The 19,363-nt window shown below is 36.5% G+C and overlaps 1 protein-coding gene across 1 annotated transcript in view; it reads left to right on the top strand.

The window, feature by feature from the left end:
- Nucleotides 1-19,363, top strand: part of TNKS (tankyrase, TRF1-interacting ankyrin-related ADP-ribose polymerase) — a 161,722-nt gene that overhangs the window by 21,453 nt on the left and 120,906 nt on the right. The window contains exon 3 of the mRNA XM_006765657.2: nt 3,984-4,208. Coding sequence (XP_006765720.1) covers nt 3,984-4,208 — 225 coding nt within the window. The remainder of the gene's footprint in view (nt 1-3,983; nt 4,209-19,363) is intronic.

Here is a 19,363-nt window from a genome sequence, read left to right as displayed (position 1 = left end):
AAAATCCCTACCTGGGGAAACAACCTTTCTCGGAGAGGTGACCTTGGTTAAAACACATAGCACCAAGAAGGTGAGCAAACATATTAAGAACAGTATGCCATATACGCCAGGTCCCTTGAAACATATGCTGTGCAGATGTTTCTTCCCTGCAGCGACTGTGTCAAGCAGCAAGGATGGACTGGCTCCCAGCATCTCTTAATCTTTACTAAGAGATTATAGATTTTGTTTAGCAGCAGTGCACCCAGCTATAAAAGTCTTGATTTTCCATACATTTTGGGTAACTGGATAGATGAGACACTTTCAGCTAATGAGATATAGATGAAAGTATCTGGAGAGGCTTCCTTAATAATAAAAAGCTAAGAGAAGAAAGCCTTTTCTCCCTTTGCCCTCTCTCTCTTTTTGTATGGGAACCTGGATGCAGTCAGGCTTAGAAGAGGTGTAGCACTCTTTTGTAAACAGGAGGAAGTGACAAGCTAGTAGAAGAAAACTTACACATGCTAAGGATGCCAAAGTGGAGTTTTAAAGAGCTCTTAATACCATTGTTAAACTGTGCCAGCTTGAATGCTTTGACAAGTTGTGAGAGATATGTGAATCTCTACATTTTCTTTAAGCCTCTACTATTTTCTGTTATTTCCAGCCAAATATGTTCCTAACTGATATAAAGGGCCTATATGACCTAGCCCTTGCCCATTTTTCTGACCCTATCACTGTACTCTAGCCATATCAGCTAGCAAACCCCTGCTCAAATCCAAACTCCTTACTTAGGACTCAGACGCTCCGTTTGATCTGGTTTTACTGGCCTCCCTAATGTACTACTGCCCTCTCCAACCCCAAAGCAACAAAACATTAAAACATCCAATAATACTTGATAAATATGTGCAAGATGTTTTGAAGATAAACACAAAGTAGAAGAACTTAACAGACCAGAATTGAAGGAGAGGTGTATCATATACATAGATTAGAAGACACAGTTTTGTAAATTTGTCAACTTTCCAGGATTAATTTGAAGCAGTGAGTTTTTAAAAATAATTTCTAACATTTTCTTCATGGAACTTGAAGATATTCATATTGAACATCAAAGAGCAGTAATAGTCAAGGTAATTTTTAAAAAAATATATTTTATTGATTTTTTACAGAGAGGAAGGGAGAGGGATAGAGAAGTAGAAACATCAATTAGAGAGAAACATCGATCAGCTGCCTCCTGCACACTCCCTACTGGGGATGTGCCCAAAACCAAGGCACATGCCCTTGACCGGAATCGAACCTGGGACCTTTCAGCCTGCAGGCCGACACTCTATCCCCTGAGCCAAACCGGTTAGGGCTCAAGGTAATTTTTTAAAGGTAACAAAGTAGATTGACATTGCCCTATTCAATATCTAGACTTATTTTCAAGTTAAACTATTAAACAAACTGACAGAAAAGATATGGAAAATTAGATCTCTAATTTAGAGATCTAAATTAGATCTCTAGCTCACATTACACTTATAAGTAGATTAAACATCTCAATGTGAAAAGCAAAATTATAAAAATAATCTAGAAGGAAATGTTGCAATAGGAAAGATGTCTTAAAGATCATGTAGAAAGCACAAACATTGTAGGTAAAGATTGATAAATTTTACTCTGTTAAAGTTTAAAACTTGTATGAAATCAAAAACATTGTAAACAGAGTTTAAAGACAAGCCATAAATGGAGAGAGTATATTTATAATGCTTACTAGAGGCCTGATGCACGAAATTCTTGCTGGCCTGCGATCAGGGCTGATTTTCCCCAGCTGCTGGCAGCTGGGCCTGCCCCTTGCTGCCGCCGCCTCCGCTGGTCAGGGCCCCATCACTGCTGGTGTCTGCTGCCATCCAACCCCTGGTTCCCTGTTCCCCATCAGGCAGTTGGAGACTGCCAGCCAGGGTGAGGGACTGAGAGTTTGGCCGGCAGACCCCGATCAGGTGACAATAAGAAAACAATAAGAAAAAGACAACAAACCAGTACTTAACAGATGAAACTTGAATGGTCAGTAAACATATGAACAGATGACTATTATATCAGTTTGCATGGGTTCAGCTATAAGTATCGAAAAAAATTCAGCTAACAGAAACATAAAGCCTAAGGATATTTTTTTCCTCCTTGACAAATTTAGAAATAGGAAGTTCAAGAGTTGGTTTAGCACTCTGTGAGCACAGTAGGGTTTACATGCCAGCATTTTCATAGTTCTCTTGACCTTCCCATTATGGTATCAGCAGCTCCAATGTGATAACCTTCTGTGAGAATTTTTTAAAGTCGAGAGGAAAGAGGAGAAAGGGACCTTTATCCTCCATATACCTTCTCTTAGTGGGGAGAAAAATCATTCCATAAGCTTCTAGATTTTTCCTTCTGTCTCATTGCCAGTTACTGACAGAGGGGAATGAATCACCCTTATAGCTTAGAATAATCAGGATTCACTCCCTGAACTGGGGAAAGAATTACCTTTTCTGACCATATTACTTTCTGTCCAATACCTGAGGAAAATTGAGTTTTTCTTTGCCAGCAAGAAGAGAAGATATTTGCTGTAATTATTAGCCTCTCATTAATATAGGTTGAACCAAACAATATTGATGACATAATATGAATATGTAATATATCCTAATAATATGAAATGTGGAATATAATGTATAAATATATTAACATGAAATACATGGAAATATTTAAATATAACTAAGAAATATCTAAATACATAAACTAATGTGTTTAAAAACATGGAAAGTATAAAAATATGCGGGGGTGTAACAAACATTGACTTATGTAAAGGTATCTCTAGAGAAGAAAGTTGATGACTAGGATTAAGAGAGATTGCAATTATTTTATTTTCAAAAGTAAAATGCAGGGGGGAAATGGACACATATGTAATACCCTTTGTAATAAAAAATTTAAAAAAAAAAGTAAAATGCAAATATCTGAACCAAAAATGTAAATAGCATTTGTATTTTTTTTTGCCTCTCTGCTTTAAATCTTATAAATTATATTAATGTATATACAGAGTAGGGAAATGAGTATTCTCAAGCATTTCGATTGAAAATGAAAATTGATAGACTGAATTAGAGGACAGTTTTGGACACAGAAAGAAGTCTGGAAGTTTAATTAGAATGCTCATTTCATCACCATAATACAATTACTTTAAAATTGTCATTGGCTATTTTTCCAGTCTATTGATCTCATTAAAATCCTCATCATGCTGGACATTGCATAATGTTGGTGGCCTTTGACTTCCATAAAGTTGTACTTTCATGGTATGTTTTACCTTTCTCAGTGTCCTAGCCCCATTCTGCTGCAGGTCTTTTCTGGCTCCCCTCCCTCTTTTTTTTCTGTCTAAAAATTATGATACTTCTTGTTAGTGTTCTGGTTCTGCATTTTCACATGTCTGTATTTCCACTTGTTTGTCATATTGTTTCCTCAGACTCAGTAAATCCAAGCTTGAATTGTTTCACTTAACCACCCATTTCATTTAGTTTGGCCACCAGTCCCAAGAGTAAATGTTTTGGCATTATCTTTTATTGTTACTTTTTAAATAACTTGTCAACAAACCATCACCACATATTTCTAGCATCCATACATTTTTCTCCAGTTATCATACTGTTGTGTTGAGTATTTAATTTGGTTGTCAGCAGTGTTTAAATAACCATTATCTCTTAGAATATAGTTATACATTTGATTTTGTCTTATAAGCATGAGGGGAAAGTGAATGCCCTGGACAGGAGTCATGTGTTGCCCAGCACACAGAGGTATTGAAAAAAAAATTTTTAATAAACCGCCCAAATACTAAAGGAAGAGCTTTCTTAGTTCTAAATTTTCTGAGATGAAAGAATCAATTTGAATGTTAGCCTTTTTTCTTTTTACTTTTTTTGCTATAGAATATAGCACTTCAGTTCTTATTTGTTGATATTGTTAAAGGAATTCTAATGGTTCATTTTGCAAAATTGATTTTAATGTAAGATATTTTCCGTCTTTATTTTTAGGTTTTGGAAGGAAGGATGTCGTAGAACATTTGCTGCAGATGGGCGCTAATGTCCATGCTCGTGATGATGGAGGTCTCATCCCACTTCATAATGCCTGTTCTTTTGGCCATGCGGAGGTTGTGAGTCTGTTACTGTGCCAAGGAGCCGATCCAAATGCCAGGGATAACTGGAACTATACCCCTCTGCATGAAGCTGCTATTAAAGGGAAAATCGATGTATGCATTGGTAAGTATTATTTGCTGATAACTAAGTTGTAAGATCAACCTGACAGGTATAAAACTTTAAATAAAGTTTTCTGTTCTCGTTTCCTATTATGATGGAAATAGCGTTTCATTAGAATTAGCAGGGTGGTCTTTATTCTTATTCTTAAAGGCGATTATTTTCCATTAAAAGGGAAGTAAAGAGACAGCAATCTAAAGTTGGTTAAGAACAAGATTCACAACATGAACCCTCCAAATGCAAGTCAAATGCTAACTGGTATGGAACTCAGTTTTGATAGATTACTGTTATCAAATTTAGTTAATTTACAGTCTCTTTAAAAGACTGCAAATTTCCTATCCTTGCATCAATGAGAACCATTATAAAGTACAAATTCTCACTGAATTGGATGACATATTTGGATGCTTTAGTTTGATTCAAGGAACATTATCAAAGCTTTTCTCTTTATGTTGCTGAAATTGAACACCAGCTATTTTATTAGGACTGGAATGCTTTGAGTGAGTAATTCAAATATAGTAATTCAAAGCTTAATATTTTCAACATGTGCCATAGTCTAAAGAAAAAGCAATTTCAAACAAAATTGAACTTTTCAACCATTTTAAATATTGAGATTATATGAAATTGTATCTAATCAGCATTTCTTTCTCTTTTATAGATATCTAAGTATAGACATGTATACTTTAGATTTTGCTTTAGTGTATAATATTTTTCATTTTAAAATCTAAAGCTTGTAGAGAACGAGCCTAGTTTCTTTTGTGTATATCATCTGTTTCTTCATACTTAAGACAGTGGATGGTTGTTTAACCCATGGCTAGTTGGTTTATATAATTGTTGTCTTCCTGTATGGCATCCATTTCAGTTTAATTAGTTATATTTATAAAACTCAAATGTATATGTCATTTTAAAAAATATTTTTATTGATTTCAGAGAGGAAAGGAGAGGGAAATGAAGAGAGAGATAGAAGCACCAATAATGATAGAGAATCATTGAATGGCTACCTCCTGCACGCCCCCCACATGTGCCCTGACCAGGAATCAAACCGTGACCTCTTGGTTCATGGGTTGACACTCAACCACTGAGCCATGCTGGCTTGGCTTAATTTATTTTCTGAGATTGGCCCTCCACCCTCCTGCCATTTCTGTTTAGGTAGGCACAATTGGTTTCTGAAATTCCCAAATGAATAGACTGATGTAAAGATCTTGAGAAGATAGGTAAATAGAAGTCCTGTTATGGGACCTTTAAACTAACAAAGACATCTCTTGAATCTTGATTTAAAAATTCCTACTGCCTTCACACTCTTTACATGTTTACCATACTCCCATCTCTCCTTATAGTCTGTGATTCTCCAGTGAGAAGGGGACAGAGCATGTTCCCTCTGGGTTCCTCAGCAGGGAATGGAGAGCTTACTGGCTTGCACAGCAAACAGTCCTGAAGATAATAGAGGTGCATAGTCTTCTAACACTTATGGGATTTTCAATATTTGTAATACTCTAATATCTAAATTTGAAGCCCAGAAAGCCCAATGAAAAAATAGCAACGTTTCTCAGCCAAAGAGGGGAAGATTGAATGAACAATCAGAATACATATCCAGGACTGCTTAAGGGGTCAGATAAACACCTGAATGAAAAGATAAAAATAAAAAGATCCCTCTGGAAAATGAAAGTGTAGTATGAAAGAAACTTCCTGGGACCAAAAAATAGCTATTTTTTTTTCTAAAATAGAAAATTCAATAGATAAATTAAAGAAAGACCATGCTAGTTGTCTGGAAGATCATTTGTGAGAAATGTCCCCCAATACAGAAATCGTAAAGGAAGAAATAAGTAAACCCAAGAAGCCAACATTATTTTAAAATCTTACATATGTATAAGTTCCAAAAGGTAGGGGGTGGGGAGGAGGAAGAAATAACCGATGTAGAGAATAATAATAATTAAATCATAAGCAGAGAAAAACTTGGGTCTTGAGATTGAAAAGGCTTATGGAGTTTCATGCTGTATTGATGAGAAGAAACACTGAGGAAGATGTCTGAATTTTTCCCTGTAGAAAGAATAAGTTGCCTACAGAGGGGGAAAAAGGAGATAAAAGATTTTCCATTTACAACTTTGAAAGCTTGAAGACAGTGGAATACCTTCTAAAAAGAATAAAACAGAAGGATTAAACTGTAATTCTCTTGATAAAGAGCAGTGCTTTAGCTTTTGGGGTGTAAGAAAGACTGAATAGAGCAAGTGACATTATTTTAGAGAAATAAAGTTCCTGCCACTTGTTTTCTTTTTCTTTCTCTTTTCTTTCAAATAATTCTTGGGATCCCAAAATTCAAACTGCTACCTAAAATTTAATAATTAGAACTTTAAAAAATAGCTTTATTTTTTACACTCAATGGCATTAAATCAAAGAGACCTGGGTCTTTGAGCAAATTACTTACTCTCTTTAGCTATTAAAATGGGGTAATAACTACTTCATATAGGTGTTAAGAAGTTTAAATGAAGAGAATGCAAGTAAAGCACCTTAATGTAATATCTGTGTAGACAGTGCTGTCATAATTTCTTACCCTGCCCTGCTTGTCTGGTTTCTTTAACCATATCTTGTTTTACTAACCATGTTTCATTGTAATTCATAGCCCTTATTACCTGAAATTATATATTTGTTGAGTTATACTAGTGGCCCGTTGCACGAAGATTCATGCAATAGGCCTTCCTTCCCCTGGCTGAGGGCACCGGTTTTCCTCCGGCACCCAGGACCCAGGCCTTTGGTCCGGCTGCAGCAGTGAGGCTTGGCTTCTCTGCTCCGGCCGCTCCTAGCCCCTCCTTTTTTTTTTTTTTTCCCAGCTCCTTGAGCGGAGCCAGGTCCCAAGCCCTCCTTGAGCGAGTCCAGGGCCAGTGGGAAGCTTGGCTTCCTCTGTTGCCGGGAGCAACCCAAGCCTCCTGCTTGCTCCATCTCTGTGGCTGCCACCATCGTCAGTCATCTTCAGTCTTTGCTCCGTGCCTGCATATGCAAATTAATCGCCATCTTTGTTCGGTTGATTTGCATAGTCGCTCTGATTGGCTGGTGGGTATAGTGGAGTGACAGAGTGGCGGTTAATTTGCATATGTCTCTTTTATTCGTGTAGATATTTATTTGCTTGTTTTCATCTCTCTGTGTACTCTATTTCTACTCTGTGCCTGAATTAGAAACACAGGAACCTTGTCTACCTTATCTTGCACTGTATCCCCACTGTAATATCCTCTGTGTCAACTCAGAGTAAAATGTTTATTCTGTGCCAGAACCTCATGGTGGTTTGCCAAGCATCTTTTCATGTGCCAGTTGTGGCCATTGGTACACATTTTTTTGGAGAAATGTTTACTTATATCCTTTGTTCATTTTTTAAATTGATTGTCTTTTTGTTATTGAGTTGTAAGAGTTTTTTTTTTAATATATTCTAGATAAAAGTTTCTTACCAGATAAATGATTTGCAAATATATTCTTCCACTCTGTGCTGTCTTTTCACTTGCTTGATAATGGCCTTTGAAGCAAAAACAATATTTTTTTTAGTTTTGGTGATTTGATTAATAGTTAAGTCTGCTTTTTCCTTGTTTGTTTGTGCTTGGTGTCACAAGTTTAAGAATCCATTGTCAACAAATTTAATAATCCAATCCCAGAGGGCTATGAAGATTTAACCCTATGTTTTCTTCTAAGAGTTTTATAGTTTTAGCTCTATTTTTAGGTCTTTTGATCCATATGGAGTTAATACAGTGGGGCCTTGACTTACAAGTGTCCCGACTAATGAGTTTTTCGATATACGAGCTGTCTCTCGGCCAGTTTTTTGCTTTGAGTTGCGAGCTAAAATTCGGGTTATGAGCCAGCTTCAGATACCCCACTGCTATTTGGCGCAGCGAACGTCACAGTGAACGCCACAACATCAGCCCAGCATCACGTGTCTCACTTGTTCACTTTTTGATTTGACATACTAGTAATTTGAGTTATGAGCTCTGTCACGGAATGAATTAAACTTGTAAGTCAGGGCCCCACTGTATTTGTATATGATGTGAAATACAGGGGCCAACTTCATTCTTTTGCATGTGCCTACCCAGTTTTTCCATACAGTTCATAACATTCCTTTATAACACTTTTATTTCTGTAAGCTTGGGAGTAATGTACCCCTTTCATGTGTGATTCTAGTTATTCAAGTCTTATTTTTTTCTGGGCCTGTTTAAGCTAAAAGTTTGTTAGTATATATTATTGTGCACCTTAGTAGTTCATTCCTATTTGTTGATGATGTATAGTGTTTTATCATATGGATGTAGCACAGTTGGTGGATGTTGGGTTGCCTCCAGTTTCTGAGTGTTCTGAAGAAGGCTTCTGTGAACATATTGTTTCATTTCTTGAGTGGATGCCTAAGAATGGAATTGCTGAATGGAATGATAAGTATATGTTGAACCTGATAAGAAGCTCTGATGTTTGAATGTGATGAGCATATTTTTATGTGACTACTGGTCATTTGTGTATATTTATTCTTTGGCTGGTCACAGTTCAGATCTTTTGACCTTTTGGGGGGTTATTATTATTGTTGACTTGTGAGAGCTCTTTTGTGTTATGGACATGGATCTTTGTTTGATGTGTGTATTCTAAATGCTTTCTCCCAGTTAGTACTTTGACTTTCGTTTTCTTAGTGGTATCTTTAGACAAGCAAAGGATTTTATTTTTGGTAAAACCCAATTTGTCAGTTAAATACAAATGTATTTGGTGTCTCACTAGCATTGGAATAATAAAGTAAGATTTTTATTAGACAATTATTTTTAGGTTAAAAACAGTTTCTAGTGAAGCAAGATTACAGTTTTAATTACATTGCGGAAATGCAGAAAGCATTTTGGTTTAAGGGTCTCTGAAGTGCTTTATAACAACTTGTTTAGGATATATTTTTTTAATTAAAATGAAAGAATAAGCTACTCCATAATGAAAAATTGAACATATTATGTGGCTTATATTTAAGATTTAAGAGTAAAGTCAAGTATACCTTGTTTAATTAGAAAATAATTACCTAAAATGCACGGTTATTTCTGTGTTGCCTGAATCATTCCATAAAGGAGCTCGCATTAATTCCTAATAGTTAAACATTTTTCTTTCTTCTTCTTCTTTTTTTTTTTTTGGTTTATGCTTTCCCTCTGCTTTCTGAGATCAAAAGACACATAGATGTTCTTTGAGCTATTTCTTCATATCATTGACTTTGGTAGAACTCTCATAGCTTTTCATATTCCCATAGTATTGAGGCAGGGAGTCTGAGCAGTTTAAAGTATCAAGGACTACTCTTTTTTTAAAAAAAATGTTTTTATTGATTTTAGAGAGAGGAAGGGAGAGAGAGAAACATTAAAGATCAGAGAGAATCATGATAGACTGTCTCCTGCTTGTCCCCCACTGGGGATAGAGCAGGAACCCAGGCATATGCCCTGACTGGGAATGGAACCATGACCTCCTGGTCCATGGGTAGATGCTCAACAACTCAGTCACACCACATGGGCAAGGATTAGTCTAGAAATATAGTAGTCCTTTGTCCACTGAATATATTTACTTCCCCTTTTTTTCCCTAACAAAATGTGAGTGGGAACAAAATATGTAACTTCTGAGCAGAAGTGTTAAGAATAAGAGCACAGTTACCATATTTTGTATTTTCTTATCTTGGTTATTTAGGTTATCACATTTTAATCCAGAGCCCTCTTCAATGTCTGGGCCTGTGAGTAAGGAAACTCCCCTGCTGTCATTTTCTCAACTTGTATTGTGAGCAAGAAATGAACTTTTTTTGCTAATAAGCCTATGAAATTCTGGAGCACTTTGTTATAGTAGCATAATCTAGACTACCCTGACTGATAACACATTATTTATGAAATTAAATTCATAACTAAAGATAAATAATAAATTATTACTTAAGAGTAATGACTTATCTGAGAAAAGTATATCTTGGAGGTAATCCCCAAGTGAACCAGGGTCCAAAATACAGTATAAAATACCTTCCTGCTTACTAATTAGCATATGCAATTGATACATATATAGTGATGAATTAAATTACAGTTGCTGTAATAAAAATATATTCACTTTCTAATTTGGCTGTAGGACCAGGTAACAGTCTCTTAAACCGAGTTATGTAAGGTGTGAACTTGAACATGCTTCAAATAAGTTAGTATCTTTTTATATGCTCCTATAGTATTCTGCTTAGGTCTTACTTGGTTCTTTTTGCCTGATAGATTGTTAGTTCTCTGTGGTAAGGAAATAACAATAATTTTATTCTTTCTTGTGTTCTCATTTCTATCACCGGTATCTAATTGTATACTCAAGAAATGTGTGTGGAATGACAAATTCACAAGATGGTGGCTCAGTTCTATCTAGATTTTTTGCATTAGTCTGTGTTGGTGTGGGTGATGAAGCTGAGTAATTTTCTATTTCTTCTTGATTAGATGATATTTTGAGGTTCTTTCATTTTAAAGTAATGTGAATTTGCAGTATGTCCAGCACTCCCATACTCAAATACAAATATAAAACACGTTTTACAATCAGATATAAATTGTGTCACATTATCTGCCATTTGTCAAATCATTACTATTCTTCATTAGGATGGGTTGTTGAATGGTGATTCTAATCAAGCATTGACTTTTGGTTACCATGGACTTTTTATATAAAGAATGGGCAGTCAAACATTTGTTGTTGCTACTTGCAGGTTAAACCCATGAGTTGCTCCTGTCAGGACTGAGGAGTTGAGGTAGGGAGGAAGAAGAGAGAAAAAAGCGACGCTGGTAAATTTACCCAAAATTGCTGTGGATAGATGATACACAATAATGAAAAGTTTTCCCATGAGGCACCTCAAAGTACTTAGCTAAATAATTTTAATAATATTTTCATCCTATGCCTGAGGCTAATGATTCAAATTCCCTACCATTTACCAGTGAAGAAAGGAGAAGGTTGTTAGTTTGCCACCTTCTATAGAGCTGATATAGAGTTGTTATAAAAGAAATCTCTTCTTAATTGAGAACTAAAAATTCTCTCTGCTTAGTGAGATTAAGAGTATGTTTATCCATCAGACCGTCAAACCTCAGGGAATGTAGGGGAGGGTGGGGTAAAGGGGAGAGATCAACCAAAGGACTTGTATGCATGCATATAAGCCTAACCACAAAAATTAAGCAAGTTTAATTTTTTTTTTAATCCTCACCAAAGGACATGCTTAGAAGGAGGGAGGGTTACATTGATTGGTTGCCTTCCATAGGTGCCCTGACCACGGATCAAACTCTCAACCTAGGTATGTGTCCTGACCAGGTATTGAACCAGCAACCTTTTGGTTCACAGGAGGACGCTCAACCAGCTGAGCCACTCCGGCAGGGCCAGGGCTCTTTATTTTGTCTGTCATATTATCTATCCATATGTCATCCATAAATGAGCTAGACTAAGAAAAATCATTTCCCACCCCTTCCTTACTCTTCATAAAAATTCATTGGAAATTCAGCAGAGCCTTGAGAATTTGATTCACTGGCTTTTGTTTGATTATTGTCTCATTTCCCTTATCCTGCCAGAATACCTTCCTTTGGCATTTTCAACTGCATTTTTCCATATAAAAATTGAATTGGGATCTTCTTTAAAAAGTCTCAATGTAGTATTTTCATAAAAAAGTAAAACTTGGCAAAATTCCATACCTGTATACTTACAAAGGAGAAGACAAGCCAAGAATGCTAGTAATTTTTCCCCTCTGAAATAATCCCCACTGATAGTGAGCACCATTATTTTGATTACTTGCCTGTTTATCTTCAGCTGTTTTCAAGAAGGTTAGAATATTTATTCATTTACTTAATAAATTTGGGACTATTTTAAGTAGAATTCTGGATAATGGTGGCAAATATGTGTGTTGAGTTTCATATTTGTATATTGCATTTTATTAGAATAACCGGAAAAACACCAGTATGCATGCCTTTATTCTCCTAAGGCCTTAAGAAATAAGTCAAAGGTACTTAAAGTAGGAAGGGAGAGAGGGAGAAATTGTTTAAAAAAAAAAAGAAGAAGAAGAAAAAAACCCACATTTATTTTTTTAAAAGTGATAAAAGGCTTTGCTTATTGCTCAATCTGCCCATTAAAGGAATTATTTATACATTTGCATTTACTTCTAGGCTAACCATGATGGCTCAGAACAGTCTGTGGATTTCAGTGAGATGCCTGGCTTAAGTTTGAGGTTGTATGAAAATGGTATTTGAGGCAAATGGCTCATGTAACCCAGTCAGTTCTCGCTTTACAGGTTATCATGTTATCTGAAACTCGTTTCGTATTAGGACTGTGTCCTCACTTTGTGCAGTTCTGCAGTAACTGAGATTTCAGAGGAGGTCCAGATTGATGATAAAGATTTGTTGAGTCCTTCTCACTCCTTCCCAGCTGACCAAAGTAGAAAGTTGTAAAGTATAATAATTGCAATTTCAGGCTTTAAAAATTATATTATGTACTCGCTTTGTTCTTTTAATTATTGGAATCTGTTGATTGTCTTTAAAATGGGGTGAGTGTTAGGCTTTTTAACAGAACCCAGGATGAAGAATGTAAATCTCACTGTGAGTTGTTTCTTTCTGCCCTCGGATATGACAATATAAGTAAAACATTAAGAAATCCCACTGTGTGTCCAAATATTTATTTTATGTCAAACCTCTAAAAATTTCAAAATTTGCTCTGATATAAGTAATCGTGATTAGAGATAGAGGGACTATATTTTATTTTGCCTGTTCGGGGCACAGCTTTGTGTTGTTGGCCTTTTGAAAAGAATATGTTTGAGCATGAGGATTGAGGGAACAAGAGTGGGAAATAGGGAAATATTCTAGTGGCTCACCTAAAATGGAACCCTAGCTGTCATGGATTGTTTTCCATGTCATTTCCAAGTTGTGGTTTCACATTTTCCCACAGGGGCTTGTTTGATGAGATATGAAGAGGATATTGGCCATAGGAGTAAGTAAGGTATTTATGACCAACAGATGCCTTTCAGAATTCACATAAGGGGGGAAAACTTGAATTTTACAGTTCTGGGATGACCTTGGCTTGCACTTGTGTAGAAGGATAAGATAGAAATTAAATGAGTTTAGAAGTAGGTATGAATTCCATTTTGTGATTTAAAAACTGATCTTGCACAAATAATTTAGTTGCCTTGAAGCTGAGTGAGCATCATACCTACTGCTTTGGGTTGTTATGGGAAGATAGTGAAGTAAAAAAGCAGGAAGAGCCCCAGTAAATGCTTGTTTCCTTCCACTCTCTTTTCCCTTGGGTGGTAACAGTCAGGTGTTCTCATAGATCAGTTTTGTATACTGACACTGTAAAAGCTGAGTGACTGACTAGTTGGCAGTTACCATATGCTGCTTTGTTTCCATCAATGTGAATTAGTGTTATATCCGTTGTTTCATATCCTTTGTAATGTCGTCAACTTGAATTCTGATTTAATAAGACATAAAATCACACCCCCCCCCCATTGCAGTTTAGGTCTTTTAATCTATTCAGTGGGGATGTTGCAGATAGGATAATGGGAAATTATAGTGTAACCGACATTTTCCCCACAAATATTTTAATAGCTGAATATGAAGTCATAGTGATTGGCTATGACTGAGCATAGGTATGAATAATGATTAATATTTTTAAAGCAAATTAATTATGAGCAGATAGTTCTTCAAGCTGCCAAAATTCTAATGCACTTGGAATGAGAGAAGTGAAAGTAGAGGAGGGATTACATTAAAAAAAAAAAAAGACAGTCTTTTTCTCTTCAACATAGGGGAAAGGAGCTGAGGTGGGATATAAAAAATGTGATTGAATACTGTCATTAAGAATAATTGCTAATAGGATAATTTATTAAATCCAAGAAAAGAAAACTAATTATTAAAAAATCATTTGGTAAATTTCTCAAGAAATGAAAAATTAAGAGTTCTATTTTTTGGCTCCTTCAAATTGAAAGTACAACAGTATATTTAAGTTTCAAGCTGTTGTATTATTATCAGTAATAATTGTGAGATAATTTCTTAAGGAACTAAAGTTCAAAGCAGAATCAGAATGTTATAGTACAGGTCCAGTCCTGTGTTACTTGTAAAAAATGCTTTTATATGTTTAATTTTAAGCCCAGTAACTAGTAGCATTAAAACTTATTTTAATTGCACTTAATGTTTTAAAACTAATGGAGAGTTTGCATGGAATACTAGTAAAGTCTTGAGGCCTTGAGAGAGGGCAGGTGGAGTTAACAATTTAAGGAATGATTCAGAAAGGCTCTCCCAGAAACAGGTTGGAAGCATCTTTTTTCATATAGTCACTGTCCCTCAGAACAGTAAAAACTTTGTGATCATGTAATAAACTTATGTAGACTGTAAATTTATCTGCTTAATTTCTTATTAGTGTTTCACTTAGCTGAATCTAGTCAAGTTATAGAAAAAGTAATCTCTCCCTAAATAAAAGGGAGCATAAAACAATAATTGACTTACCATAAGTGAATTCATTGCTCCTAGGATTGTTGCCAGTTTGTCTTTATTTCAACCCAACAGATATCTTCTTTTACCACTCTCTGTGTATATGATTCTATTTTTGAAAATAGATGAACAATCCTGATTGAAGGGACAGGGGATTTATTGAGTCCCTGTTATGCACCAAGTACAAACCTAGGTTTATATATATATTGTCTCATTTAATTATAACTGCAATCCTCAGAAGTAGGTGGTGTTTTATGAAAGAGAAAAGAGTGATTGACAGAGGCGAAGTAACCTGCCTAAGGTCAGACAATTGCTAAGGACAGAGGAGCATTCTAAAGCCCACGCTTGTCTGACTCCTGGACAGTATTTTCTTTTGGACTAGACTGGGGGATTTCTATGTAGAGACATATGATTTATTTTATAATCATTCTCATATTTATTCCAGTGCCTACTTTATCTTCCAGTGCATTGTGGTTTGTGTAAGCAGATAATGCTGATTTCACAAATATATTGGGGACTGGCTTAACTCACTATTGTAAAAAGTGTATAAAATTGATTTGAATGTAATATGGAATATTAAACATAGAATAATCTATATCTAAGTTACTCAAGATGGAATGGCCTTTTAAAATATTCTCAATTTCCTAAAAATATATATATATTTTAAAATCTTGATTTTATGTATTTCTAGGAAAACTTGACAGTAGGAACAACATTTAATTGGGGGATTTTCTTATTATAAATTTTCATGTCAAAGTTTGGTCATAAAGAACAACTCTCCCACACAGGTGGTGTGGCTCAGTCGTTGAGCGTCAACCTATGAACCAGGAGGTCATGGTTCCATTCCATTTCCCTTCCTCTCTCTATAATAATTTAAAAAAAATTTTTTTTAAGCAAAACAGCTTGGATTTTATTTACTTGGATTAATTTTTTGAGTGAGTAATCATATATTTTCTAGTGTCTCTTTTAAAAATTCTTCTATACTCATGCCTACTATATGCTGGCCACTGTTCTAAGAGCTCTTCAAATATTATTTGTTTTGTCCTCCTAATAACCTGTGAGGTAGATACTATTATTATCTTCTGACTTACAGTAGAGGAAGCACACAGCGATGAAGTAGCTTCCTAGGGTCCCAAAATGAGGAGACAGAACTGGGATTCTAACCCACACAGTCTGGTTCCAGACGACCAGCTCTGGACCACAGCTTTGCTTTTCACCTTAGCCATGGCATATTGCCATTAGTAAGTGAATCAGAGTTAGTAGAGAATTTAAAAAACTGAATCCTGTCATATTTTTTCCAGTGAAGTACAAGGGAAAAGTTATAAATGGGTATCTATCTATTGAGGCACATTATCGTCAAGGTATACACTGAGGTGAAATTAAGTAATGTATCACAAGTAAGCTAGCCCCAGATGTAGCCAGAATTCTGAATTGTTGGTGACTTTTGTATGAAAGGCAGAGACTAAAATGTTGTCTTAAAAACCTTGACTTTTACACAGTAGAAAATTACTTCTTGACTATTTTACTTAAGGCTTATTTCTACAGCCTCTGAATCATCACAGATTTTAAATTAATGGATTTTTTTTATATTGGTCTTATTTGTCTAACGCTGTCACCCTATTTAATGTTCACTTGACAGGAAGAACAATCCAATTACTTCTCCATTGGTTACAAATTAATTACTTTAAGTAGCAGTTTTAAGACAAGTATTATTTTGGCAAACATACTTAAACAGCATGCATAAAGATAAGTTCTGTCTGAAAAGAATTATCTCTCTCATTCCTCTCTTATTAGAAAAATAATACATATGTGTTATAAACAGAACAGTATAGAAATGTGTAAAATAAAAAATGGAAGTCCCGCCGAAACCGGTTTGGCTCAGTGGATGGAGCGTCAGCCTGCGGACTGAAAGGTCCCAGGTTCGATTCCGGTCAAGGGCATGCACTTGGGTTGCGGGCACATCCCCAGTGGGAGATGTGCAGGAGGCAGCTGATCGATGTCTCTCTCTCATCGATGTTTCTAACTCTCTATCTCTCTCCCTTCCTCTCTGTAAAAAATCAATAAAATATATTTAAAAAAAAATGGAAGTCCCAAATCTTTCACTCAGAGATAGTATACTTTTTGTAAACTTACTAATTTACCATGAATAAACACACCTACATAATACTTATTGCAATAGAGACCCATTGAGGTGTCGGCACAAGAACTAATGCCTCATTTTTATTGGCTCTTCTGTCTTCTTTGGCCAAACTTTTGAAGTCCAGAACCAGATATTGAGGCAGGTTGGACCAGAGTCTCTTTAGTGAGAGTTTGAAATTAAGATTCAGATGATACAGGTGTGTGTGTGTGTTTGTATCTAAGGGAGGGTTGCAATGGTGCTGAGAGATAGGATAGACAGAAGCAGGATAAATTTTTGGATGCATTTTTGCATTTGCTTTAACTGAGATACCTATATTCTTTAATATACTTTCCTGTTGTGTAAGCTAGATAAAGTATTTTCTCCCTTGCTAATTAAAAACCCTCTAATTGAAAAAGTCAGTACTCAGAGATATATTCATAGATTACAGTATCTTAAATTTAGAAGGATCCTTGGAGGTCACTTTTTATTACTATTTATGATTATTTTTTAGAAACTTATTTATTAGTTACTATTGTACTTTACTGATTTAGAATTTACTTATTTCCTATTATGTTTTTAAACCACAGAACTCTTTCTTCAAATTAAATCAAATGCAGAAACCCAAAACTGTTCAGCCCTGACTGGAGTGGCTCAGTTGATTGGCCATCATCTTGCTCACTGCGTGGTTGCTGATTTGATTCCCCGTCAGGGCACATGCCTGGGTTGTGAGCTAGGTAGCCAGTTGATGTTTCACTATCATATTGATGTCTCTCTCTCTCTCTCTCCCTCTTTCTCTCTAAATCAATTATTATATAAAACTAAAAATCAATATATATATATAAAAGTGTTCGGACAGTGGGAAGAAGTATAGACCTTCATGTATTATACCTTGTGTGTATATGTGTGAGGAGGGTGGGTGTGGGCCTTTAAGAACCTAAAGAGAGTGGTTTCAATCAGGAGCTATTTTGCCTCTTAAGCGGGTATTTAGCAATGTCTAGAAGCATCTTTGGTTGTCACAGCAGGGGAGATAGAGGTCAGGGTTGCTCTTAAACATCCTTTAATGCATGGGACAACTCCCCACTGTAGTACACACTGCAGGACAAGCCAAGACCTGACTGATTTTACCAGTAAAGAAGCAACAAGCCACTCTTAGATTTAGATAGTTTATTACTTACATATAGACAGTGAAAAGAAGGGTAAGCCAATGGTGCCAGTTCCCTCTGATCCTTATACCACACTCCAAAAAGGATGACAATGAAAGAAAAAGGACTGTGACTGCAGCATGAGTAGTCAGAAAGCCTATTGCTGAAGAGCCAATATAAGGGGAGAGGAAGAAAGAAAGCCCTGTACTCATTACAAGTAGAAAGTGATATCAGCCAAGCACCCAGTGCCCACATATGATTAGTGGGAAATCACTTACTATGTTTATTTGTCTAACAAGACCAAGCTAAGACCACAGAACCATTACTACAAAACTTTTCTCCTGAAGCCCAGCTTGCTCAGTTTTCTGTTCATGTTACTAGAATACCTGTTCTTAAATCTCCATTTTAGAAGATCTTTATAAGTCAGTCACATTAGCCATGCTTTCATATTATGAGGTTCTCAGAGATTTCTCCAAAGAATACTAATTAAAATGAAAGAAGCTTATTTCTCTCAAAGAATGTCAATACTCATTCAGTAAAAAGACACCACTGAGCATCAAGCGAATGTCTAGCTTATGTTCTTAAGAGAAACCTATTAACATGAGTATGTTAAAAGAGGAGTTTATCGTTTTTCTTGACTACCACATTTAATTTTATACAGAGCCAGTGTTTATCTCTTACGAATGTTAGAATTTGAAGAATTTAAATGTTTAGTTTATTTAGAGGCGGAAACTACTGTGAAAAAGTTGGATCTTAATAACTAAAGAGAATTCTTTTAAAAATGTAAAGAGAAACCAAAATACTTTTTAAATGAAAATAAGTATTACATTTATATATCAAAGAGTTTCTTTGGTTCGGCTAACCAGACCTTGGTTGCAGAGTAGTATTGTAGAAAAACTTTGAATATATCTACTTTACTATTGCCATTTATTTAAAACTAGAGGCCCGGTGCACAAAAATTTGTGCACTCGGGCGGGGGGAGTGGGTTCCCTCAGCCCGGCCTGTACCCTCTCGCAGCCTGGGACCCCTCGGGAGGTAACAACCTGCTGGCTTAGGCCAGCTCCCGGGTGGCAGAGGGCAGGCCCAACCCCTAGGTGCAGCCCCTGGTCGGGCTCAGAGCAGGGCCGATTGGGGAGTTGGGGCGCCGCCCCCTGTCACTCACAGAGCAGGGCGGATTGGGAGGTTGCAATGCCACCCTCAGTCACGCTCAGGGTAGGGCCGATGGGGGGGTTGGGGCACCGCCCCCTGTCACACACAGAGCAAGGCGGATCAGGGGGTTGGGGCGCCGCCCTCTATCACCCACAGAGCAGGGCCAATGAGGGAGTTGGAGAGCCACCACTCTCACACTCAGGGCAGGTCCGATGAGGAGGTTATGGCTCTACCCCGTCACACACAGAGCAGGGCCAATCGGGGTTGGGGCGCTGCCCCCTGTCACACACATAGCAGGGCCAATCAGGGGGTTGGGGCGCCACCACC

This window comes from Myotis davidii, unplaced genomic scaffold, assembly GCF_000327345.1.
Source record: "Myotis davidii unplaced genomic scaffold, ASM32734v1 scaffold93, whole genome shotgun sequence".
Taxonomy (NCBI): Eukaryota; Metazoa; Chordata; class Mammalia; order Chiroptera; family Vespertilionidae; genus Myotis; species Myotis davidii.
Note: the sequence above shows the minus strand (reverse complement) of the source record. Positions and strands in the feature narration are given on the sequence as shown.